Source organism: Schistocerca americana, chromosome 2 (assembly GCF_021461395.2).
Source record: "Schistocerca americana isolate TAMUIC-IGC-003095 chromosome 2, iqSchAmer2.1, whole genome shotgun sequence".
NCBI lineage: Eukaryota > Metazoa > Arthropoda > Insecta > Orthoptera > Acrididae > Schistocerca > Schistocerca americana.
The window spans coordinates 982552599-982579094 of record NC_060120.1 but is presented as its reverse complement, the minus strand read 5'-3'; the positions used below and the strand labels follow the sequence as shown (position 1 = coordinate 982579094).

General features: G+C 44.5%; 1 protein-coding gene across 1 annotated transcript in view; it reads right to left on the bottom strand.

Annotated features, from left to right (window-relative positions):
* The window catches only part of LOC124594588, a 265908-nt gene that overhangs the window by 87278 nt on the left and 152134 nt on the right, over positions 1 to 26496 (bottom strand). Inside the window, exon 11 of the mRNA XM_047132961.1 lies at positions 11962 to 12190. Coding sequence (XP_046988917.1) covers positions 11962 to 12190 — 229 coding nt within the window. The remainder of the gene's footprint in view (positions 1 to 11961; positions 12191 to 26496) is intronic.

Here is a 26496-nt window from a genome sequence, read left to right as displayed (position 1 = left end):
ATTATTTCAAAAGTAATGTCCGTAACTGTTAACAAATTTGAGAGAACTCGTGAGGGAAGATTCACACTGGAACGTGCAGTTAAAGAGTGGTAGTGCTGACACGTGGATATTGAAGCAGTCTTACACAGCACTCCAGCTGCCCTCATGGTTGCACTGTGTGGATGCAAACACAGCCTACAGCGGAATGTGCTGATGCTCTCATATTGCCGGCTACACCCGTCGTCCTGGGTCGTAGGCAGCTGCTACTAATATCCCAAAGATGTTCGGGCTCACATGCGGTTCCTCTTCGTCGAAATGACTTGGCTTAAACTCGTCTAGGGGATGAACCGCACATGTCACATTACACGCCCTAAATTAGACACTTGTGACCCTTTGGTTAAATTGTCTAGCTGGTGGCAAGTTGGTGAAATACAAAGTTAACATAACATATAATAACAGTAATAATAATATCGGGAACTAAATTAGCGACCCATAAATGATGTAGGCTACACGGCTGTGCTTTTGTTAGAAGAATGTTTATTCAGAAAGCAAACTAATAGCGAAAATGGTCGTAGTTAGAGAACTGATACACTCGAGCGCAAATCCATTTGACACAGTTCGATTATTCACAATCTCATCGCGAATTAAAAGTCCAATACTTGACACGAGAAGTTAGAGTTCACACCAGCGCGCGGCTGCTCACCACTCAGAAACTAAGTCCCGCTATACCACATAACGCGAAATTTTCAAAGTCGTTTCACTTCCAAGCTACCTAAAGACCGACCGTCCGCTTCCGCGTCTCCACCAGCACTGTCTCTCTGCCCGCCCCAGCCGTGTTTTCTCGCGCGACGAACTTAATGGTTAAAATGGCTATAAGCACTAGGGACAGATGTTAAATCTGAGGTCATTAGTCCCCTACACTTAGAACCACTTAAACCTAACTAACATAAGGACAGACCGATGGCCGTAGCAGTCTGGTCCCTTCAATCCCACAAACCACAAACCAACCTAAGGACATCACACACATCCATGCCCGAGGCAGGATTCGAACCTGCGACCTTAGCAGCAGCACCATTCCAGACTGAAGCGCCTAGAACCACTCGGTCACAGCGGCCGGCGCGCGAGACGAACATCTTCGCTCAACTGACTACGGCAGCTCCCTTTCCTGAGGCCATTCATCTGACTGACTACAGCTTATTCTACATTAGGTTACATTTTAACGTATTTATATAATCAAAGCTTGACCACTTTCACGTCGTAAATAAAGTAGCAACAATATCCATTTCATAATAAACGTTAAATTCTTCTACATAGAACCAACACAATTTCCTTCTTAACTTTGAATATCATGGCCAGTAGCCTTGCACCAATGTGCTTTCAGATAAATAAAAAACAAAATTAATTACTATGCACTATGCTTTACAACAAATATAATGATTCAATAAGGTGTCATACTGTCATCGTTCGATGTGTTTTGGGTGGAGGAAATGATGATCTGATGCTTAACAGAAAATACTGATAATTTAAATGTTCTATACATATTAAACAAATAAAGTTACAGTTGATATTTACCACGTTTGTCATTTTAATGATGCGCTTCTATATGAAATGTCGAACGCTAAGATCGACTAAAGCGTTCAGATTTTATCATTCATATCTTTGTTACCCCCCCCCCCCTCCCCATGAACCATGGACCTTGCCGTTGGTGGGGAAGCTTGCGTGTCTCAGCGATACAGATAGCCGTACCGTAGGTACAACCAGAACGGAGGGGTATCTGTTGAGAGGCCAGACAAACGTGTGGTTCCTGAAGAGGGGCAGCAGCCTTTTCAGTAGTTGCAAGGGCAACAGTCTGGATGATTGACTGACTGATCTGGCCTTGTAACAATAACCAACACGGCCGTGCTGTGCTGGTACTGCGAACGGCTGAAAACAAAGGGGAAACTACGGCCGTAATTTTTCCCGAGGCCATGCAGCTTTACTGTCTGATTAAATGATGATGGCGTCCTCTTGGGTAAAATATTCCGGAGGTAAAATAGTCCCCCATTCGGATCTCCGGGCGGGGACTACTCAAGAGGATGTCGTTATCAGGAGAAAGAAAACTGGCGTTCTACGGATCGGAGCGTGGAATGTCAGATCCCTTAATCGGGCAGGTAGGTTAGAAAATTTAAAAAGGGAAATGTATAGGTTAAAGTTAGATATAGTGGGAATTAGTGTAGTTCGTTGGCAGGAGGAACAAGACTTCTGGTCAGGTGACTACAGGGTTATAAACACAAAGTCAAATAGGGGTAATGCAGGAGTAGGTTTAATAATGAATAGGAAAATAGGAATGCGGGTAAGCTACTACAAAACGCAGAGTGAACGTATTATTGTGGCCAAGATAGATACGAAGCCCACACCTACTACAGTAGTACAAGTTTATATGCCAACTAGCTCTGCAGATAACGAAGAAATTGAAGAAATGTATGATGAAATAAAAGAAATTATTCAGATAGTGAAGGAAGACGAAAATTTAATAGTCATGGGTGACTGGAATTTGAGTGTAGGAAAAGGGAGAGAAGGAAACATATGTGAATATGGATTGGGGCTAAGAAATGAAAGAGGAAGCCGCCTGGTAGAATTTTGCACAGAGCACAACTTAATCATAGCTAACACTTGGTTTAAGAATCATGATAGAAGGTTGTATACATGGAAGAACCCTGGAGATACTAAAAGGTATCAGATAGATTATATAATGGTAAGACAGAGATTTAGGAACCAGGTTTTAAATTGTAAGACATTTCCAGGGGCAGATGTGGACTCTGACCACAATCTATTGGTTATGAACTGTAGATTAAAACTGAAGAAACTGCAAAAAGGTGGGAATTTAGGGAGGTGGGACCTGGATAAACTGAAAGAACCAGAGGTTGTACAGAGTTTCAGGGAGAGCATTAGGGAACAATTGACAGGAATGGGGGAAAGAAATACCGTAGAAGAAGAATGGGTAGCTTTGAGGGATGAAGTAGTGAAGGCAGCACAGGATCAAGTACGTAAAAAGACGAGGGCTAGTAGAAATCCTTGGGTAACAGAAGAAATATTGAATTTAATTGATGAAAGGAGAAAATATAAAAATGCAGTAAATGAAGCAGGCAAAAAGGAATACAAACGTCTCAAAAATGAGATCGACAGGAAGTGCAAAATGGCTAAGCAGGAATGGCTAGAGGACAAATGTAAGGATGTAGAGGCTTATCTCACTAGGGGTAAGATAGATACTGACTACAGGAAAATTAAAGAGACCTTTAGAGATAAGAGAACCACTTGTATGAACATCAAGAGCTCAGATGGAAACCCAGTTCTAAGCAAAGAAGGGAAAGCAGAAAGGTGGAAGGAGTATATAGAGGGTCTATACAAGGGCGATGCACTTGAGGACAATATTATGGAAATGGAAGAGAATGTAGATGAAGATGAAATGGGAGATACGATACTGCGTGAAGAGTTTGACAGAGCACTGAAAGACCTGAGTCGAAAGAAGGCCCCCGGAGTAGACAACATTCCATTGGAACTACTGACGGCCTTGGGAGAGCCAGTCCTGACAAAACTCTACCATCTGGTGAGCAAGATGTATGAGACAGGCGAAATACCCTCAGACTTCAAGAAGAATATAATAATTCCAATCCCAAAGAAAGCAGGTGTTGGCAGATGTAAAAATTACCGAACAATCAGTTTAATAATTCACAGCTGCAAAATACTAACGCGAATTCTTTACAGACGAATGGAAAAACTAGTAGAAGCCGACCTAGGGGAGGATCAGTTTGGATTCCGTAGAAATACTGGAACACGTGAGGCAATACTGACCTTACGACTTATCTTAGAAGAAAGATTAAGGAAAGGCAAACCTACGTTTCTAGCATTTGTAGACTTAGAGAAAGCTTTTGACAATGTTGACTGGAATACTCTCTTTCAAATTCTAAAGGTGGCAGTGGTAAAATACAGTGAGCGAAACGCTATTTACAATTTGTACAGAAACCAGATGACTGTTATAAGAGTCGAGGGGCATGAAAGGAAAGCAGTGGTTGGGAAGGGAGTGAGACAGGGTTGTAGCCTCTCCCCGATGTTATTCAATCTGTATATTGAGCAAGCAGTAAAGGAAACAAAAGAAAAATTCGGAGTAGGTATTAAAATCCATGGAGAAGAAATAAAAACGTTGAGGTTCGCCGATGACATTGTAATTCTGTCAGAGACAGCAAAGGACTTGGAAGAGTAGTTGAACGGAATGGATGGTGTCTTGAAGGGAGGATATAAGATGAACATCAACAAAAGCAAAACGAGGATAATGGAATGTAGTCGAATTAAATCGGATGATGTAGAGGGTATTAGATTAGGAAATGAGACACTTAAAGTAGTAAAGGAGTTTTGCTATTTGGGGAGCAAAATAACTGATGATGGTCGAAGTAGAGAGGATATAAAATGTAGACTGGCAATGGCAAGGAAAGCGTTTCTGAAGAAGAGAAATTTGTTAATATCGAGTATAGATTTAAGTGTCAGGAAGACATTCCTGAAAGTATTTGTATGGAGTGTAGCCATGTATGTAAGTGAAACATGGACGGTAAATAGTTTGGACAAGATGAGAATAGAAGCTTTCGAAATGTGGTGCTACAGAAGAATGCTGAAGATTAGATGGGTAGATCACATAACTAATGAGGAAGTACTGAATAGGATTGGGGAGAAGAGAAGTTTGTAGCACAACTTGACCAGAAGAAGGGATCGGTTGGTAGGACATGTTCTGAGGCATCAAGGGATCACCAATTTAGTATTGGAGGGCAGCGTGGAGGGTAAAAATCGTAGAGGGAGAGCAATAGATGAATACACTAAGCAGATTCAGAAGGATGTAGGTTGCGGTAGGTACTGGGAGATGAAGCTTGCACAGGATAGAGTAGCATGGAGAGCTGCATCAAACCAGTCTCAGGACTGAAGACCACAACAACAACAACAACAACATCTTTGTTACAAAACTTGTGAATTTCAATTTAACAATAAATCGTAAACTATTATTGATATGATCAATATTCAAGTTTTTTTGGAATCACCATGAAAATTTATGGAGGATGGCAGATTAAAATTCCTGTGCCTCAATTTCCTGCAATTCTACAGAATTAAATAGTTTTCATAAATGTTTCCCTTTATGGCCGATCTTAGGTCCGCCATATTTAACACTGCTACGTCTCTTTGGTCACAAATGGCTTCTGCTGGGATTCCTTATGACGTAGATTCTCGTCTGTCTCACTCGCACACTATAGTTCTTAGGCCTCAATAGACAATAGACTTCTGAGAGTTTCCCCATCTCGTGGTTAATCTGCGCCCTTGTGGCATGCGGTCTTGGACGACAGGATTCGTATCACAATTCTGTAGGCTGCCTCTTTCGGCCAAATATTTAAATGAGAGCGCAATGCTCGTTAACTCACACGTGGCGTCATGTGGGTCACCAGTGGGTGGAGAACGAGTGCAGCCCACCCAGACCCTCGTGAGTATCACAGGCTGTTCATCCTCGTGTGTACTCGTTATCCATGTGTCGTGCACTTGGGTGCGATAACCGACACCAGATGTCCTGATACACTGCAGCAATGCCCCAGCCACTCCTCAGGGGCAGACCAGGACTGTGGACGACGGTGACTCGGTGGCTAGCAGGCCACGAAGGCACCTTCCCCAGCCGGACAGTTGCAGTACACTGGCTGAAATCTGACAAGGGTGACTGACCACACACCAGCTCCCTGCATCAGTGAAATTTTCCAAGTCCTACAGCTGCACCACCACACGCGAGTTAATCAGTCGACAGGTGGCCACTCGATTATCGTCACCCAGTTTTAGCCGTGATTTCTCTGAAAATCAAAAGCCTTTCATGCACTCCTGCTCCAGACACAGACAGACTGGTGCTACAACTAAATGCTTTGAGGTCCTAAGGTCGATTGTTCATACCCTTATAACTACGCTTCTGACATAGTCCTAGTGGGAGGAGTGGGGGGCAGGTTTGGCAGAATTAAACTTGAAGTATGTGAATTTATTGGTTACACGCAAGTGTTCTGAGTTACAAATTGTTACTTCACTACTGGTCACTGTGTTGCGGTGTCAGTAGTTCTATGCATCTCGGTTGTGACTGGTGTCTCAAACCCCATCCGGCTGGAGTGTTTTGATATAATATCGAAAATACTGTCGAGTGACTTACTCGATTAGCCCATCGCCTATGCTGCTCTGTACTGCCTGGCTGGGGCTGGAGAAAACCTTAAGAAATTTACATTTCGTCCGCTGAACTTTTTTGGGGCACAGCACTACTGAAAGACAAGATAGTGAATGCCTTTCTGAAAAAAAGTTTGCAGTTGCCTATAGAACAATGAGTGCAACCATGTGTGTGTGCTGGTTGTTTCAAGTATGCTGCAGAAGTTTCACTGGGAAGCCCTCACACTTCCTCCATACAGTTGGAGTAGGCAAATTACGCCCTCAAGGAATTTCTTTGAATAGCACTTACATCGATGGGCTTGACGCAAGGTTGTTCAACAGCAAGATACGCATGTAGTGATGGATCGATTCGAGACGAGCCGCCGCGGTTCACAGTCACGATATCTCCATATGCGATTTCTTAAAGTTTTGGAGCTCCACAGAGAGACGTTAGTGGCTGTCAGTTTGTTCCGGACGCCTGGGTACAATCGTGGTTTTCTAGGCAACCGAAACCATTTTTCATTGAAGGTATTACCCATCTTGTCTCACAGTGAGGTAAGCGTATTAATAGTTATGGTGATTACTTTTGAAAGAATAAACAGTTTATTTACTTTTTTCCATCTGTCTCGTTTTAATCAGACTGCCTCTTACAGACTGCTCCTCATACCGCCATATAGGAAGCCGTCGGCCAGTCGGAAATGGCGCAAGCCCTACTTCCTGAGTGTCGTTTACTTTATGATTACTTACTATGCACTGACGATAATCAGTTTTACATTAATGATTTGCGGTAAGCGGAATCGTTAAGAGCCACTAGTATCTCAGGACTCGTTGTATAACGTGAAGGCGTACTAGTGTCCAGCAAGTGGAAATTGTTCGTACCCTCTTACTTGGTGGATTAGTTCGCTTTTCAGCAAGTATCAGGACAGGATATTTTCTTCTGAAAGGATTGAAGAATACAATGTTTGCGAGGTGCTAGAGTGGCCACCTAAGTAGTATCAATTGTAGCTTAAAACGCAATGCAGCCTATAAATAGATATTCTGAAAGGGAATTAAGGTCCAGGCAGCAGAGATACAAATATTGAGGATAGGCAACGACACTGTATCTATCAGAGATGGCAAAGGATTTGGAAGAGCAGCTGAAATAAATAGATATCGTCTAGAAATGCGGTTAAACATGAACATCAACAAAAGTAAAACACGGGTAATGGAATGTAAATAAATCAAATTATGCGATTCTGAGGGAGTTACTTAATGAAATAAGAAGCTAAGAGTAGTAACTAAGTTTTGCTATCTGGGTAGCAAAATAACTGTAGATGATCCACTTGAAGAGGATAAGAAATGTAGAACTGGCAGTAGCAGAAATAGGGTTTGTGTGAAAGAGGAATTTGTTGACATCGGATGTAAATTTAATGTTAGAAAGTCTTTTCTGGAGATATTTGTCGTCAGTATAGCTTGGTGTGTACGTGAATTGTGGATGAAATAAATTGCAGACAAAATGAGTACAGAAGCTTTTGAAATGTGTTGCTACAGAATAATGCTGAAGATTACATGGGTAGGTTGTGTAAATAATGAAGACGCAGTGAAACGAATAAGACGGGAGGGAGGGGGGGGGGGGGGGGGCAAAGAAATTGGTGCCACAACCTGATTTAAGGAAGGGACTGTTGATTGTAGACACCTTGAGGCATCAAGGAATCATCAGTTTGCTAGTGAATAGGAGTAAAAATTAATGAGGGTCAAGGATTTGCTGTAGTAAAACGAACTCTTTTGCCAGGCCGTGAAGGCCTAAAGGTCTAAGGTATGTCGACCGGCCGCCGTTTCATTCCTTGCCTTGCAGTATCATGTGGATGCATTATGGAGGGGTATGTGGTCAACACACCGTTCTCCAGGCTGGTTTGCAGACTTCCCAGGCCGTGCGGTCGCTTCTAATCGATCAAGTAGCTACTCAGTTGTCATCACGAGGCTGAGTGCCGTCCGTGCTAGACCTCCGGCCCAGAAAAAATCCGTGGCGGTATGGGAATTGAACCCGGGTCCTTCACATGGCAGCAATCTGTGCTGACATTTGCTTCAGCAGAGATTTGGACTGAAGACCACAACAAAAAAAAACAGCATCGGCAACAACAACAACCATTACATCAGTCGTACAAGTGCACAGTAAGGCACTCATTCAACACTTAGCATTGCGTTACATGTTGGTGGGCACATGATCAGGTTATTTTGCCATCGTAACGTTGGTTATCAATTGCTCAATGAAGCGTCAAAGAAACTGGTATAGACATGCGTATTCAAATGCAGAGATATGTAAACAGGAAGATTACGGCAATGCCTATATAAGACAACAAGTGTCTGGCGCAGTTGTTAGATCGGTTACTGTTCCTACAATGGCAATTTATCAAGATTTTAGTTAATTTTAACGTGGTGTTGTAGTCAGCGTACGAGCGATGGGACACAGCATCTCCGAGGTAGCGATAAAGTACAGATTTTCCCGTACGCCTATTTCACGAGTATACTGTGAATAAAAGGAATCCGGTAAAACATCAAATCTCCGAAATCGCTGCGGCCGGAAAAAGATCCTGAAAGAACGGGGCCACCGATGGCTGAAGAGAATAGTTCGGCGTGACAGACGGGCAACCCTTCCGCAAAATGTTGCTGATTTCAATGCTGGGCCATCAACAAGTGTCAGCGTGCGAAAACCATTCAACGAAACGTCATCGATATGGGCTTTCGGAGCCGAAGGCCCCCTCTCGTGTACACTTGTTGACTGCACGACATAATACTTTTCGTTTGGGCCCGTCAACATCGACATTGAACTGGTGATGACTGGAAACAAGTTAGCTCGTCGGACGAGTCTCGACTCAGATTGTATCGAGTGGATGGACGCGTTCAGTTATGGAGACAACCTGAGGAATCCATGTCAGCAGGGGACTGTTCAAGCTGTTGGAGGCTCTGTAATGGTGGGGGGCGTGCGCAGATGGAGGAACATTGGACCCCTCATACGTCTAGATATGACTCTGATTGGTGACACTTGTCGTATCCTGCCCACTCCTCTAATATAGGGTGCCTAGGAATGTGTTTTCTCGTATAGCTAGACAACAATTCAAGCAAATCTGCAGTTAACTCCCACGCACTAGCAAACTGACAATTCATTAATGCCTCAAGGTGTCTACAGTCAACAGTCCCTTCCTTAAATCGGGTTGAGGCACAAATTTCTTTGCTCCCCCTCCCCTCTTATTCGTTTCACTGTAATCAGGACAGCAAGTTAAATTGACAATACTTAACTTTACGTTTTCACAAACAGGTGTCGCAAGCAATTGACGACATGCAGTAATCAGCGTCCTTTGGTATATACCCGTTCAATGGAATCAGAACGCAACAGTTCGTAAGTCACGGCTAAAGCATTTGGAAGACGACTCGTCTTCTATTGCGGCCGCGGCTAGGCGCAGCGGCGCTTATATTCTCTTCGTATAGGGGCCGCTCTTGTCTTGGTGTCGTCCTATACTATTGGCTGACGTCGTCTCAAAGCCCTCTTTGCTGTAACGTTCCATGCCGACGTGACGGTGCCTGATGTTACGCCGGAGCAACACGTACCTAAGCATACTGTCTGATCACCTACATTCATTAATGTCCATTGTGAATTTTGATGGACTTTCACAATTCCAGCAGGACAATGCGACACCACACATACGTCCAGCATTGCTACAGAGTGGCTCCAGGAACACTCATCTAAGTTTAAACACTTTCTCTGGCCACAAACTTCACAGAGATGAATATTATTGAGCATGTCTTGGATGACTTGCAACGCGTTATTCAGAAGAAATCTCCACCCCTCGTACTGTTACGGAATTATGGACAGCCGTGCAGGATTCGTGGTGTCAGTTCCCTCGAGCACTAATTGAGACATTAGTCCTGTTGCAGCACTTTTGCGTGCTCGAGGGGGCGCAACACTATATTAGGCAGATGTAACAGTTTCTTTGGCTATTCAGTGTATCAAGGGAGCGAGAAAGACGGGGTGTTCAAAACGTCTCTCCGCAATGCCGTATGATTGTTAGCCTCGCGTGCCGTATGATTGTTCGCCTGCCTAGGTTACTTCCCTTCAAGTGGACTCTCCCAACATTCCACTGTTTCGTTTATCTCAGCCAGCGTCAGTAGTATCGTTGGTGTGTGTCGTTACGTGTTGACGTGTTTCGTTTTTGTCACAGTGAAAATGCTAACCATTGAAGAATGTGTGTTTGTAGCCGAACAAGTGTTCAAAGCTGGCTGTAAATACACAGTTTCAGTTCGTCAACATTTAACTCAGTTTTCCCGGGGACAACACTCCAACATCGCGATACTGTGCGAGATTTGACAAACAAATTTCGAAGTACGGGTTCAGTGACAGAGCCGGTCGGAGTGGCCGAGTGGTTCTAGACGCTACAGTCTGGAGCCGCGCGACCGCTACGGACGCAGGTTCGAATCCTGCCTCGGGCATGGATGTGTGTGATGTCCTTAGGTTAGTTATTTTTAAGCAGTTCTAAGTTCTAGGGGACTGATGACCTCAGAAGTTGAGTCCCATAGTGCTCAGAGCCAGTTGAACGGTTTTCAGCGACAGATGCACCGAGAAGTGGTCGTCCTAACGTTTTGTCTGAGGATAAACTACTCGAACAAGTCAGTAATAAAATCGAAAGGAAATCGATGTTAGTGTCGGAACGGCCCAAACAGCTGTAAGGAAAAAATTAGAAATTTCCCACACAAAGTGAAAGTCGTGCAAGAACTGAAAAATACTGATGATGGCAAGAGACTGCATTATTGTCAATGGTTGAAAAATTTCGTACAACAAAATGGAATGTATATTCTTAATGAAACGTTTTCACTGATGAGGCGTGGTTTCATTTATCTGGGTACATGAACTAGCAAAATTCTCGTGTGTGGAGTACTGCAAATCCATTGTGTATTCATGAGAAACCACTTCATTCTATGAAAATAGGAGTTTGGATTACAATTTCTAGAGTGGGTCCTATAATTTTCAACGAAACAATAAACGCACAACGATACTGCAGTGATATTCTGTACCCATTCATAGGAGAACTTGTGTTAAGAGAAATACTGAACAGTTATTTTCAAAAAGATGGTGCAACCACGCATACAGCTCGCGTTTTAATGAATGTCACGGCTTGCTAGTGTTTTTGGTGATCGCATAATTTCACAGGGACTTTGGCCTCCACGATCGCCTGATCTAACACCATCTGACTTTTTCTTTGAGGTGCAGCGAAAGCAACTGTCTATAAAAACCGTTCAAAAGGCATCGATGAATTGAAAACTGCAATATCCAGTTTCACTGCTTCTTTTATAGAAGAAATGTTACAGCTTGTGTTTGGAAACATGATTATACGAATTGAATTGTGTATGCAACAACAGAGGGACAGTTTCAACATTTAACGTGAAAATTTGTAAGTAAAAATGAATATTCAATGAATTAATAACTTGTATTTCACTGAGTTTCATTGCGGTATATTCACTGCTGCCTAACAATCATACGACACTGCGGAGAGACTTTTCGAACAGCCCGTACTAATTGTGAAGGTGAGAGTTATCGCAGATCAAGTAGATTTTTCTACTGTTTTTCTGGCAGCGATGTTGCATGCTCCATTGTAGCCAGTTTTTGAGAAAGATGGTGGCTGGTGCATATGGTATGGTGTGGAGACAAAGAACAAACTTGGAACACCACAAAATACTCCTTATGTCTGCACAGTGAGTTCCACGCATCTGCCCCGAGGCTACCGAACACTCTAGTGAGAGTGATAGCGAATCGATCGGAGGTACCTGAGGCCCGATGATCGTGCCTAGTCTGAGCAGCTGCCACACGGCGGCCGCCGTGGTCCAGGCGGCGGCGGCGAGCAGCGCGTAGTGCAGCGCCACGCCCAGCCAGCGGCACGCGTCTGGGTCCTCAGGACGCCACAGCGACGACGGCCGAAACGCGTCGACGGCGGCCACCGCCAGCAGCAGGTCCCGCGCCGCCACCGCGCTGCCCAGCTGCAGCAGCATGCGCGTCCTGCCGCCGAATGCAGAGCTCAGTAAGAGACCGATTCAAGAACAAGAAGCACAACTGCGAAACGCCATAATGGAAGCATAGGAGTTGAGTTGGCTACGTGAAAGATTATCAAGATTCACTCTTTACCTGCAATTGTGCTATTTATGCCTGCACGTTGCCATTAAAATTTCAACACCAAGAAGGATAACAAACAACGAACTTATCTAAAGTGTACATGCACAATGGTAGTAAGAGTAGATGATTACATCTGCAGGTGATTGGGGGATGATTTGGGGATCTGCCAACGGCCTTGCTGCAATGGTATGGTTCCCATCAGATCACCCAAGTTAAGCGCTGTCGGGCTTGGCCAGCACTTGAATGTGTGTCCGTCCGGGTCAGCCAAGCGCTGCTGGCAAGCGTGGTGTACTCATGCCAGTTGGAGAGATACTTGGTTGAGAGGCTGCGGCTCCCGTCACGAAAGTGGTTTACGTGTTGAAAGATTAAGTAGCAGCGATTTCGTAGATATGAAACAGCCACCGGTATTAACACGCCAGAAATTTGACGTTTCCCTCCCAAATTGCAGGTTATGCGAACCACAGTTGTTCATGTTACGTACCCGATGGCACCCTATCCCACCATGCCAGATGGCCAGTCCATATTACAATTACGACGACGAATAAACGGAGCTTCTGTGGTACTGCCTGGGGTTGAGGATGGCCGTTCAACCAATTCGATATTGGCATGACAGTCGGAGGATCCCATCCAATGCTAGCAGCAACATTGCGGAACGACAAACTGCGAGTTCAATAGGCCAAAAGCCAGCCTCTGTCAAATTATGACACTTGCTGGTACTGGATGGTTATCATAAAAGTGCAGCTACTGATGAGGTCCACTGTGGGCAGTAATTAACTAATGACATCCACGTGACGCTGTGGCAGCCCGTTGTGGCCGAGAGGTTCTAGGTGCTTCAGTCCGGAACCGCGCGACTTCTACGGTCGCAGGTTCGAATCCTGCCTCAGGCATGGATGTGTGTGATGTCCTTAGGTTAGTTAGCTTTAAGTAGTTCTAAGTTCTAGGGGACTGATGACCTCAGTTGTTAAGTCCCATAGTGCTCAGAACCATTTGAACCAAAAAATGACAAGTGTCACCTGTGCACCTCACTAGAAAACACTGGGACACAGATACTCACTTCTCCAAAAAATGGCAAGTGTCACGTGCGTACCTCACTAGGAAACACTAGGACACAGGTACTCACTCCTCTCTGAGGGGTCATCTGATACTGCACCGCATAACACAGCCAATAGGAGATGAATGATTTTAAACGTTGCCTACATTAAAAGCAAAGATCTCAGCCGCGCAATAAGACCGCAGGTACTGTCTGTATCAAAATAGTTTTCACATACCAGACGTTAGTGGTAGTGTTCCCCTAAGTGAGACTTTCTCCAAAGCCACAGAAGGTAGACATTTCGAGTGTAACAACTGTAGGAAAAGTAATTATATTGTCCGCAGCTCGTTGTCTTGCGGTAGCGTTCTCGCTTCCTGCGCACGGGGTCCCGGGTTCGATTCCCGGCGGGGTCAGGGATTTTCTCTTCCTCGTGATGACTGGGTGTTGTGTGTTCATCATCATTGACTCGCAAGTCGCCGAAGTAGCGTCAACTTAAAAGGACTTGCAATACGGCGGACGAACTTCCCCGCATGGGGCCTCCCGGCCAACAATGCCATACGATCATTTCATTTTCATTTCAGTAATTATATTACGATATATTTTAACACGCTGTGATTTTTAGAAACCCAGAAATGTGCATTTTTAAGCTCTCTGATCAAGAAGCTTTCTTCCTCTTCTCGAAGGCCAGACATTACCAGAGATTAGTATTGGTTAATTAACCATAGCAGACAGACGCTTCTTTTGACAATTTCAGTAGCCATTTTGTGCAAGCGTAATATGAGTAATTATTACAGCGGCTTCGAGCGTATTTAGCACGTAAAACTATCACATATGGGATCATGTTGCTAATTTGACAATCTACAGTGATCTACGTAGATCAGAGAAAAAGTGAATGAAGATTTCTCTTGTTCATCACTGAATAGTCACTAATCGTCCCCTCAAATTTCCACATTCGCCGAATAAGCTGCCGGAGAGGACGAAGTCGTGGAGAAACCAAATTGTTCCCACACCTCGCAATTTCAACAACCACAGTCATAATAGTAATGTCTAAGGGACTTAAGGGTAATTTAACATAATAGTTACGCATTAAAATCACAGATTTTATATTGAACGAGATATTAAACGTCGTATAAGTGCTTTACTTTGATCTGAATAGATTGTCCCATTCAAAGACGTTGGCGCCCAATATTGTCATCCCATTCCTTTGAACTACCATTTTATTACAATACACTACATCTACATCATATACATCTGCAAAATTACTCTGCAATTCATAATTAAGTGCCTGGCAGAGGGTTCATCGAACCACCTTCAAGTTACTTCCCTACCGTCCAATCTCGAACTGCGCGCTTAAGAAAGTAACACTTAAATATTTCTGAGCAAGCTCTAATTTCTCTGATTTTATTATGATGATCATTCCTCCATACGTAGGTGAGAGGCAACAAAACATTTTCACACTCTGAGGAGAAAGTTGGTGATTCAGATATCATGCGAAGAATCCCCTGCAACGAAAAACGCCTTTATTTTAATTATTGCCACCCAAATTCAGGCATAATATCTGTGGCGCTCACTCCCCCAGTTCGTGATAGAACAAAACGAGCGGCCCTTCTTTGAACTTTTTCGATGTACTCCGTCGATTCTCTCTGATGCGGATCTCACACCGCACAACAGTATTCCAGGACAGGGTGGACAACCGTAGTGCAGGCAACCTCTTTAGCAGACCTGTGACATTTTCTTTGTCTTGCCAGTTATTCGAAATGTTTGGCTTGCTTTACCCACACCTTTAACTATGGGATTCTTCTAACCTAAGTTATTCGTAACTGTAATCCCTAAATATTTAGTTGAATGTGCAGACTTTAGATTTGTGCGATTTAGTACTCATGTGGAGGTGGATGACTTCACATTTTCCATGATTTAGAGTCAACTGCCTCTTTTTGCACCATACAGATAGCTTGCTAAATCATTTTGCAATTCATTTTGATTATCTGATGATATTAAATGATGATAAATGACAGCGTCATCTGCAAACAATCTAAGAGGACTACTCAAATTGTCTCCTAAATCGTTTATGTGATCAGGAGTAACATAGAGCCTTTGACACTTCCTTGGGGAACACCAGATATTTCTTTTTCACTCGATGACTTGCTGTCAGTTTCTACCAACGGTGACCTTTCTGACAGGAAATCATGAATCCAGACGCACAACTGAGACAATAGTCCATAGGCACGCAATTAGATCAGAAGTCGCTTGTGAGGTTCGGTGTCAGAAGCCCTCTGGAAATGTAAAAATATAAAATGAATTTGATATGCCTTGTCAATAGCACTCGTTGCTTCATAATAATAAAGAGATGGTTATGTTTCTCAAAACCGATATTTTCTGAATCCGTGTTGGCTGCTTCTCAGTAAATCGTAATGCTCGAACACAGTATCGTAATGTTCGAACAGAGTATACGTTCCAAATCCTACTGCAAATCGACGTTAGTGGTATGGATCTGTACTCTAGCGGAATACTCCTGTTTCCTTTCTTGGATATTTGTGTGACTTGTGCAAATTTACAGTCTATAGGTACAGATCTTTCAACGAACGACTGCTAAATATGGAGTTGTCATATCAGCATACCCTGAGGGTAATCTGGCTGGTATACAATTGGGACTGGAAGGCCTTCCATTTTTTAAATGATTTAAGGTGCCGTGCTACGCCGAGGATATCTACTTCTAAGTTACTCGTCTTAGAATTTGTTGTTGACTCGAATACTGGAAAATTTAGTTCATCTTCTTTGTTGAAGGAATTTCGGAAAACAGTATTTAGTAACCGTGCTGTAGTGGCACTGTCATAAGTAACAACACTATTGTTACCGTGCAGTGAAGGTACTGATTGTGTCTTTTCGCTGCTGTACTTTATAAACGACCAAAGTCGCTTTGGATTTTCTACTAGATTTCGAGAGCGTTTCGATATGAGAAACTGTTAAAAGCATCTGGCATTGAAGTTCGCGCCACACTTCAAGTTCCTGTAAAACATCGCCAGACTCGAGGGTTTTGCTTTCTTTTAAATTTGGCATACTTTTTTCATTGCTTTTGCAACAGTGTTCTGACCTGTTTAGTGCACCATGAGGGATCAGTGCCATTTTTTTGTATTTAAACGCTGGCCATTAAAACTGCGACACGAGGAAGAACAGTAATTAACGAAATTTACTTATTGTGCATATAAAATACAGTAGAAAAAACCCATGATTAAATCTGCAATGATTTCGTAGTATAAGGGTGCGAAAGTTAGTACACAGAGCTGCCTCCTCGAGCAGTAACGACAGTTACAGCCCGCCTGGGTTTGGATGACGGATACAGATATGTCACTGCATGCTGCTTCAGTTATGTGCCACCCATCATGAAATGTAGCAGCTCGTGAGTGGTTGTGTGCCAGTCTCTGGTCAATCTATGAGCAGGAGTTTCTAAAGCGGTAGTATGTCAGGACAGCAGAAGTGCAACGTGGCAGGCCTTCTGTCCTGTTCATACACTTGTTATGGGCCATCAAACAAGCCTATACTGCATTTCTAAAATCTGAATTTGCGTACATGTAAATTAACGTCATTTTGTTACTATATTACACAGTCGTGCAAAGTAGGTAATCGGATGCTATGTACCGGCATTTACATGATCGGGAGTAGGATGCATTCGTTTTGTTGTTCTGCTCATTTCACGCAGGAGATGAATAGGAACTTTTGGGCTGTGTGGAGGCCAGCTGCTCACAATAGCAGGAGTGGGGAGACATGTGGTTACTGGGAATCGTAGATAGAGTCTCGGCCCCAGGATGGTGGTTTTCTCTTTCACGTCGGGTCTCAGGAGCGAGAGCTAAGAGCTAGAGAAGCTATTTTTACTGTGGTTGGGGGCAGTTTTCTCGAGAAACCGACCCTCATGTTTCGGGCAGGAACGAGCCAGCTCAGCGCCCCAGCTATGCTGTTGTGTGGGATGTTTCGGAGGAAAGGTAGCCGAACTCCTTGGATAGCCGACAGAGCGGCACCATATGCAACATCCCAACTATCATGTTCCATTGGCGCCCATCGCCATGAAGATCCCCGCGCAAAGTCCTGGCAGAGGGTATGATAGGCTGCTCAACTGTTATGTCAGCACATGTCTGTAATCACCGTGGGGAATTTACGGGAAGGAATAGTAATGGCGCCTTGGTTGATGGAGTACAGTGGTGGGAGTTTAGACGAATTTGTCGTAAGACCTTAACTGTCGAAAGCCTTTTTTAATCAGCGTCGAGCGGTGAAGTTCTAGCTCAGCAGAGTGGAGGGGCGGAAGATAATTTTGAAGGGGGTTGTAGCAGTCAGTCACATATTCTGCCTGTCCCCAAGCAGCGGCCTACCACGATAAGCAGTTGTCATCAGCATACTGCCTTGCGCTATATTGCCGGCAATATACGCAGCTTCGGCCTATAGGTTTCCAGTTGATTTTTCAGCCCCCCCCCAAAATTCGGACTGAAGTTTTCGGTGCTGATACCTGTAGAGCCACCTTGTCTCCTTAGGTGATAACGTGGTACTGTATTCAATTAGTTACTTGTTTATCGATATTATATAGTTCACCTGTTCTCTTTGTTCCCCCTTCTGATACTAGTGAAGCACACTACATTCCTTGCAGTGTCGTAAGTACCAGGTTCTTGCCAACACCTCTATCAAATGAGGACTATTTGCATGTTTGGTTTATGTAAATGTATATGATTGTTCCTTCTGTAAATACATGACCAATTTGTTCCAATTACAGAAAATAAATGAAATTGCAAATTTTTAGGATAGCATTGATCTATTAAACCGTCACATTCACCAGACTCCTTCCCCATCATCATCTTTGGATGGGAACTTTCATCAATTAATTTAATGAATAAATTATATGGTAGGCTAGCTCCCCATGTAGGATTTATATGAGGGCCATTATAAGATTGCGTTACACACTTTGCGCAGATTCAATATAAACTCACTTTGGTGTGATTTTTGTAACATTATTGATTGTGCCCCCTAACTTGTATATCAGTTAAGGGTCACACGATAGCAAACATGCGGCTAGTTTCCACAGGAGCCATGCAGTCTTACGTTACCTTGTTGAAAGATACCTTCACAAATACTTCGAATATAAGTCATAACTACTAGCATTCATATGTCAGAAATGTAATTCCTGTTGTTCAAACAGCTGGTTATGCGACAAAGAAGTGTGTGCACGTGCTGTGTACCTGTACCATTTTACCAAGCGAGATGGCGCAGTGCTTAATATAATGCACTTGCATTCGTGAGGACGACGGTTCATATCCCCGTCCGGCAATATAGATTCACATTTTGCGTGATTTCTCTAAATCGCTCAAGGAAAATACCGGGATGGTTCACTTCTAACGGGCGTGGCCGATTTCCTTTCATATTCTTCAGTAATACTGTCTTGTGCTTCATCTATAATGACCCAATTATTGAAGAGACGTTAAACACTAATCTCACTTCGTTCCTTCCTTACCGTCGTGCAGGGTGCTGAGCCGTATGACATGATGAATACGATCTGGCAACGTTTGTTTTCCTTGTGCGGTCAACACATGGATTCATCCATCGGACTAACACTTTCGCTGCCGTCTTCGTTTATACATGGCCTGCTGCGCCGTTCCCCATGTGCTGTTGGACGTGAATACGCCAGCCGCTTGGATTTTTCTACAGTGCTGTGGACATCTGAAGGCGTCCTGATCCACCGATCTCTCACTGCTGCAGACGAGTTACTTCCCTGTCTCGGTGAGTATTTATCATGCAACATATGTGCTTAATTGCACGCTATAATTCGCAAAAGACCTCGTTTCGATATCTTGCATCGTTGACGTGATGTGATGACTGTTATGACGACATGATTAGCTATGCGCAAGGACGTGAATGAGCGTATCGCGCGCTCCCGTCCTTTGGATATAAGACCCAGTAACTTGGGAATGAAATCAGCTATCGTTCTGCTCTCAATTTAAAATAAAGTTTCGATATTTACATTTTATTGACTGGATCTAAAATGAACCGTATATAACGTTTACGCAATGCATTTTTACCTCTGCAAAACCTTTAAAATTTCACGCAATGTTTATTTAATTTGATGGAGCACAGAGAGAAGAAATTCAGTCCTTTATCAAGTGAAGATATCAGACTATAGGCTGTGCAAAATAATTTTTTTTCAGTTAATAGTTCTCTTAAAAACGGATGATAAGTATTTCATAATAGCAGGTAAGTCCGCATGCACAGAATTGGAAGCGTCGCGTCCGACTGACCGTCGCATATAAAGCCCGATGACTTGAGAACGAAATGATATATCGTTCTTCTGTGGATGTTCAATAAAAATTCAGTAACTTGCCTACGTTTCATTTTCTGCAATGTATGAGCTAAACTCACCCATACGCAAAGTTTTTATCTCTGCAAAGTCATCAATTTCATGCAATGTTTTATTTAATATGATGCAGCGCAGTAAATATAACGGATAAAGAGAAGAAATTAGTTCTTTATCAAGTGAAGATATCAGACGGTAATGTTGAGTCTCGTTCCACAAGGAATCAAGGGAGGAGATGTTGTTATGGGTGGCTGATATCCTCTTTCTACAGCACAAATGCACAGGTGGATTAATATTGTTCTTTATTTACATGAACTGGAAACATTTACTCAACTTAAATAGAGTTTATGTTTCGTGGTGCAAGCTCATTAGTAATAGTCCTCTTACAGACGGATGTAATGTCAATATCGGTAATCTTGTTATTACAAGCTTGAGTTTCTCATTGCTAATAAAGTACAATACTGGTTGAGGCAAACTAGTCCCGCTGTAGTCACTAATCTGATCACTATGTACTACCGTAGCCTGCGGCGAACTAAACCCGCTCTCTGAGTTAACTGACAGACGCCAAACTGGATGCTTGAGTGATTCCCTCCGGTCAACGGCGGCGGCCTAAATACATGTTGAAGAGAGGGCGTTGCTTGTGACTGTGCCGCTGGTCTCTCTCGTGATAGGAGCGCTTCATCCAGCGCCTACTTATCTTCGCGCTTCATCTTTGCTGACCGATGTGCTGGTGAAAGCTTACGCCAGCACATCTAATATGTCCAATAATAAAAAATTTTCACCTAATATTTTTCGAAAAATCGAATGATATGTATTTCACGTATGCCGGAACGCCATCTCTCAGTGCAGTCAACAGCATTCGGCCAGCAGTCCAGCCATAACAAAAGCTGCTTCAGCACGGAATGCAAAGACCACTTCTGTAGCAGCGAAAGGAGTGGTTAACACACTGGACTTATATTCGGGAGGTCCACAACTCGGATCACCGTCCGACCATCTAGATTTTAGGTTTTCCATCATTTCCTTAGAATGCTTAAGTCGAATAGCGGGATGGTTCCTTTGAAAGACCACATCTTCCCCTAATAGGAGATTTTGCTACACCTCTAATGCGATCGTTCTCTTTGGGACGTTATACAATAATCGCCCTTCTTCCTTTTCATCGATCGTGATGCAGTACGCGGAACTGAGACTCATCTGAAAAGACGCCGTGGTGCCATCTGCCGCACGCCAAGGGAAGTTGCATCATTCTTCGCCGTGATGACAGTCTGTGATGCTAAGTACGTAGTCGTACTCTCTGTGAAGATACGTAACTTTCTGATGGCGGGCCCACATCCTGACTCAAGGTGCATGTAGTGGATGCATTATCCTGTCAGGCTGAACAGACAATGTGTTTATCCTTTCGAGCGCTAGAGCCAGTGACCGTTGAGACCCTGCAGGGTGATCAATATGGTCCACGTGCGTCGATAAATCACAGTCTCGATATACCGCGACAATGTCGCTATCAAATTCGGATAAGCTCTTCAGTAGGTATAATATGATCTTTTCAAAAACGACCAACATTCAAATCCCATTTCTAAATGTAAGTCCCACTGCGTAGTATATGCTTACAAACTACCCACTTCGTACTGTTGCGCTGGAACGCTAATCATATGCCTATCCAGCCTCGTGATATCCTCCATACCAATTTGACGATGGTTACGCTTACAGTAACGAGTATGCACATATCATTAACTGTTGCCGACAACAGATAGGTTGCACTTTCAAACTAAAATAAAAATTGTAATTAAACAGAGCAGTACACAGATGAGCCCATAATATTATGACCGCTTGTTAACAGCGTGTTGGTCCACTTTCCGAACTCCATACAGCAGTGATTCTGCATGGCATTGATTGAAAAAGTCATTGATGGGTCTTCGGAAGGGTGTGACATAAAATATATGTGGGCAGATCACGCAGTTCTTGTAAATTCGGCCGGCCGCGGTGGTCTCGTGGTTCTAGGCGCGCAGTCCGGAACCGTGCGACTGCTACGGTCGCAGGTTCGAATCCTGCCTCGGGCATGGATGTGTGTGATGTCCTTAGGTTAGTTAGGTTTAAGTAGTTCTAAGTTATAGGGGACTTATGACCACAGCAGTTGAGTCCCATAGTGCTCAGAGCCATTTGAACCATTGTAAATTCGGACTGCTGGTTAGTGGGCGTGGGGATGGGGCTCCACAGCGACGCAGATGTGTTCCACAGGGTTTAGATAATTCAAATTTGGTAGCCAAAATATAACGTGAGTTCTCAAGCCAGTGCAGCACCATTCTGGCCTTTTGACGTGGACAGCTATCAGGCCGGAAGATGCAGTCGTCCTCGAGGAAGACATCAAGCATGAAGGGATAACGTCCGGAAGAATGTTCGTGTAGTCGACTCCTGCCATCGTGCCTTCGGTTACTAACACAGCTAGTACTAAAGCGTTGGTAAATACGCCCCGTAGTGTAATATTGCCCCCAGAAGATTGTGTTCGTGGTGCGGTGCATGTTTCGAGCAGCGGCTCACTTGAATGGCTGCGAATTTGCACACGAGCGTCGACCTGGTGTTACAACAAATGTGATTCGTCCGACGAGGGGATACTTTTCTATTGATCCACGGACCAATCTCGATGATACTGTTCCTATTGCAATCGTGATTTACTATGTTCTTGAGTCAAGATGGGAGCACGAAGAGATTGTCTGCTTCGGAGCCCCTTATTCAACACTGTGCTCCGAAATGTGTGCTCCTAACCACTTGTGCGGGTACCAGCACTGCACTCTGCCGCCAGATCTGCTACAGTTCACCGCCTATCCTGCCTTACACAGCAGGCAAGCCTACGAAAATCACGTTCTGTGGACGTCAAACTCCTCGTCGTCTACTCGTGATTTCACCGTCCTTCCACCACTTTCTATAGATGTTCATAACAACAGCACGCGAACAACCGACCAGCTTGGACGTTTCAGAATGCTGGGGTTCAGGTGCTGGACAGTAACAATCTGCCATTTGTCATCGTCGCTTATGTCAGTGGATTTCCCCATTTCCGACCAATATCGTCGCTAGAATGGTTTGCCATTCGTCTCAGCTCCGCTTATACATTTTTCTCACCGCTCTCCTGCCCTGAACGCCACGATGCGACATTCAATCTCGTCATGGGCTGTGGACCCGATCATCAGTGTACGTAAATTGAATTAACAGCGGAATACTGAATGCCAGAAAATAAGTAGCATCAATCACCAAGAGGTTAAGTGTTATCACAAAAAGATGTGAGCGTTAACAGAAAAATTAGCATTTACATCTTAAATGTTTATCACGGAAACATTTTGTTGTAGAATTACAGCAATGTAGCAGTGCCGCAGTGGCCGTTAGTGTAATACACCTAACTAGTTTCGCACTATAGCACATCTCAAAAGATTTTCAAGTAATTAGCTTTAATTAGCTTTTCTTTATATGTTGAGTAAGGCCTGTCTTGTTTGTAGTTCCTATTACTGAGGGCACGCTAGTCTTGAGAGATGTATTTAGTTTTTCTGTCTCGAGCGGCGTACATCCGACTAAATGATGGAGGAGAACCGTAGTCCAACTCATAAAAAAAGGTGGGTGGGGGGTAGGGGGCGGGGCGTGATGGGGGGGGGGGGGGGTGAGGACCCCACAATCAGTGACCAATCAATTACAGTTCTGTCCACAGTATCCAAAGCCTTGCAGTACAATAAAAAAACAATCAACTAACTATACTTGGACTCCAAAATCCAATATAACAAACATTAATCTTGGTTTGTTAAACGGAAACGCAGACAATGCACTAATCAAGGTAACTGTGATGTAAACATGCCATAGGTAGCAGTGACGCCACGACACTGACATTACCAAAATTTATTTCGTAGTGTTAGGTGTGACATAACGCTTACAAAACCATGGCAACAAAATATTTTTTATGGTGGACTCATGTAGTTTGAAACTTACTTGTCAAAAAGACAGCCGTGTGTCGTCTGTGCTAATGAAAAGTTTTCACAGAAGCGAGTTTCTCAAAAGCGTGGCACGGTTTAGCCCTGAGCCCGCAAGTTTTCACCTTCCATATGAATGGCATCTCGTCGGTGTTGGCCTCCCACAAAAACTATTTCTCCCTCTCTGCATGACGTCCATCATTACTCCAATCTATAAATGCTGACATCATCCAGATGAATGTCAAACAGGGCTCACAAAGACGCAGAACTTGTATCTGAAACTAAATAGTAAGAAGTCCTTGATAATTTAAGTATCTCATGAGAGTTCATCTGCCGTGAATGCTACGAATGCCCCCTCCCTTTCCCTTCCACGATTTCTTAACTCTGCATCAATACCATACCGAAAAAGTATATTACAATCTGTGCGAAGCTTTGGCTGAGCACTTCAACTGGGCAGGAAGTACTGCCAGCACTTGCAAGAGAACTCCTGCTTTTCTTTATCCCCTATACGAATTTCCACAGAATATGAAGTATAGACATATGTCGTCAATATTTCTGGCGAGACTATAGTACTGCCGTAAAGGACAACGCAGCCTGAATAGCGAAAATTCCTTACCTTACAACTAGCTTTGAATGCTTGCATTACGTCTGTAACACCCGCTTTTTCGATAACGCCAGAGCTTCGTACACCCGGTTTGAACTGTTGTGAAGAGGGAGTTCACCTGATTACCACACACACACCGTGTCATCTTCACCGGATGCTCACTGTGCACGGCACTCAGAACACCACCCGCATGCATGACACACATCCGAAGCAACAACTGACGTGAGGTACTTGGAGGAAATCCGTTGCCACTGGTTGTAAAACAACTTTTTTATTGCCCATCTCGATTAATTTTTAAGTAACCGGCTTGGCTGCAACATGAACCATCGTCATATCTTATTGTATCGGTTGAAAGAGTAAACGGTCCAACTTATCAGGGAAATTTACGTACTTTATCGCAGGATAAAATAGTTTTAATAGTATTACGGCTCTACTGATCTACACTCCTGGAAATTGAAATAAGAACACCGTGAATTCATTGTCCCAGGAAGGGGAAACTTTATTGACACATTCCTGGGGTCAGATACATCACATGATCACACTGACAGAACCACAGGCACATAGACACAGGCAACAGAGCATGCACAATGTCGGCACTAGTACAGTGTATATCCACCTTTCGCAGCAATGCAGGCTGCTATTCTCCCATGGAGACGATCGTAGAGATGCTGGATGTAGTCCTGTGGAACGGCTTGCCATGCCATTTCCACCTGGCGCCTCAGTTGGACCAGCGTTCGTGCTGGACGTGCAGACCGCGTGAGACGACGCTTCATCCAGTCCCAAACATGCTCAATGGGGGACAGATCCGGAGATCTTGCTGGCCAGGGTAGTTGACTTACACCTTCTAGAGCACGTTGGGTGGGACGGGATACATGCGGACGTGCATTGTCCTGTTGGAACAGCAAGTTCCCTTGCCGGTCTAGGAATGGTAGAACGATGGGTTCGATGACGGTTTGGATGCACCGTGCACTATTCAGTGTCTCCTCGACGATCACCAGTGGTGTACGGCCAGTGTAGGAGATCGCTCCCCACACCATGATGCCGGGTGTTGGCCCTGTGTGCCTCGGTCGTATGCAGTCCTGATTGTGGCGCTCACCTGCACGGCGCCAAACACGCATACGACCATCATTGGCACCAAGGCAGAAGCGACTCTCATCGCTGAAGACGACACGTCTCCATTCGTCCCTCCATTCACGCCTGTCGCGACACCACTGGAGGCGGGCTGCACGATGTTGGGGCGTGAGCGGAAGACGGCCTAACGGTGTGCGGTACCGTAGCCCAGCTTCATGGAGACGGTTGCGAATGGTCCTCGCCGATACCCCAGGAGCAACAGTGTCCCTAATTTGCTGGGAAGTGGCGGTGCGGTCCCCTACAGCACTGCGTAGGATCCTACGGTCTTGGCGTGCATCCGTGCGTCGCTGCGGTCCGGTCCCAGGTCGACGGGCACGTGCACCTTCCGCCGACCACTGGCGACAACATCGATGTACTGTGGAGACCTCACGCCCCACGTGTTGAGCAATTCGGCGGTACGTCCACCCGGCCTCCCGCATGCCCACTATACGTCCTCGCTCAAAGTCCGTCAACTGCACATACGGTTCACGTCCACGTTGTCGCGGCATGCTACCAGTGTTAAAGACTGCGATGGAGCTCCGTATGCCACGGCAAACTGGCTGACACTGACGGCGGCGGTGCACAAAAGCTGCGTAGCTAGCGCCATTCGACGGCCAACACCGCGGTTCCTGGTGTGTCCGCTGTGCCGTGCGTGTGATCATCGCTTGTACAGCCCTCTCGCAGTGTCCGGAGCAAGTATGGTGGGTCTGACACACCGGTGTCAATGTGTTCTTTTTTCCATTTCCAGGAGTGTATAAAACAAACATGTCTTCGAAGCTCTTCTCCATGGCTGCCTTCCAACTCTAGAATTTACCACTCTACGCACAAGTGAACACCCTAATGCTATTACTTCCCCATCAGCAAAGAACAGAGACGTTTACCCGACGCTGAGGCACAAGCAGTCTACGTATAACTACGTATAAAGCCGATAGCAGCCGCACGGGCATGCCTCTGCAGGGCGGAGTCTAGCGGGTACAACGCGTCCCGGCTGCGCTTGACAAAGGCCTCCGGTGACAAGCGCCCTGTAAAAATAAAATCGCCAGCGAGGTAGCCCCAGACAAGCAGGGAATGCCTGCAATCGTCAGCGAATTTTGTGTACTGCGCATGTCGAGCAAGTCATCGACTTCACTCCACGTACGCATAAACAAATACATTTACACATAGACGAGGCTTTCA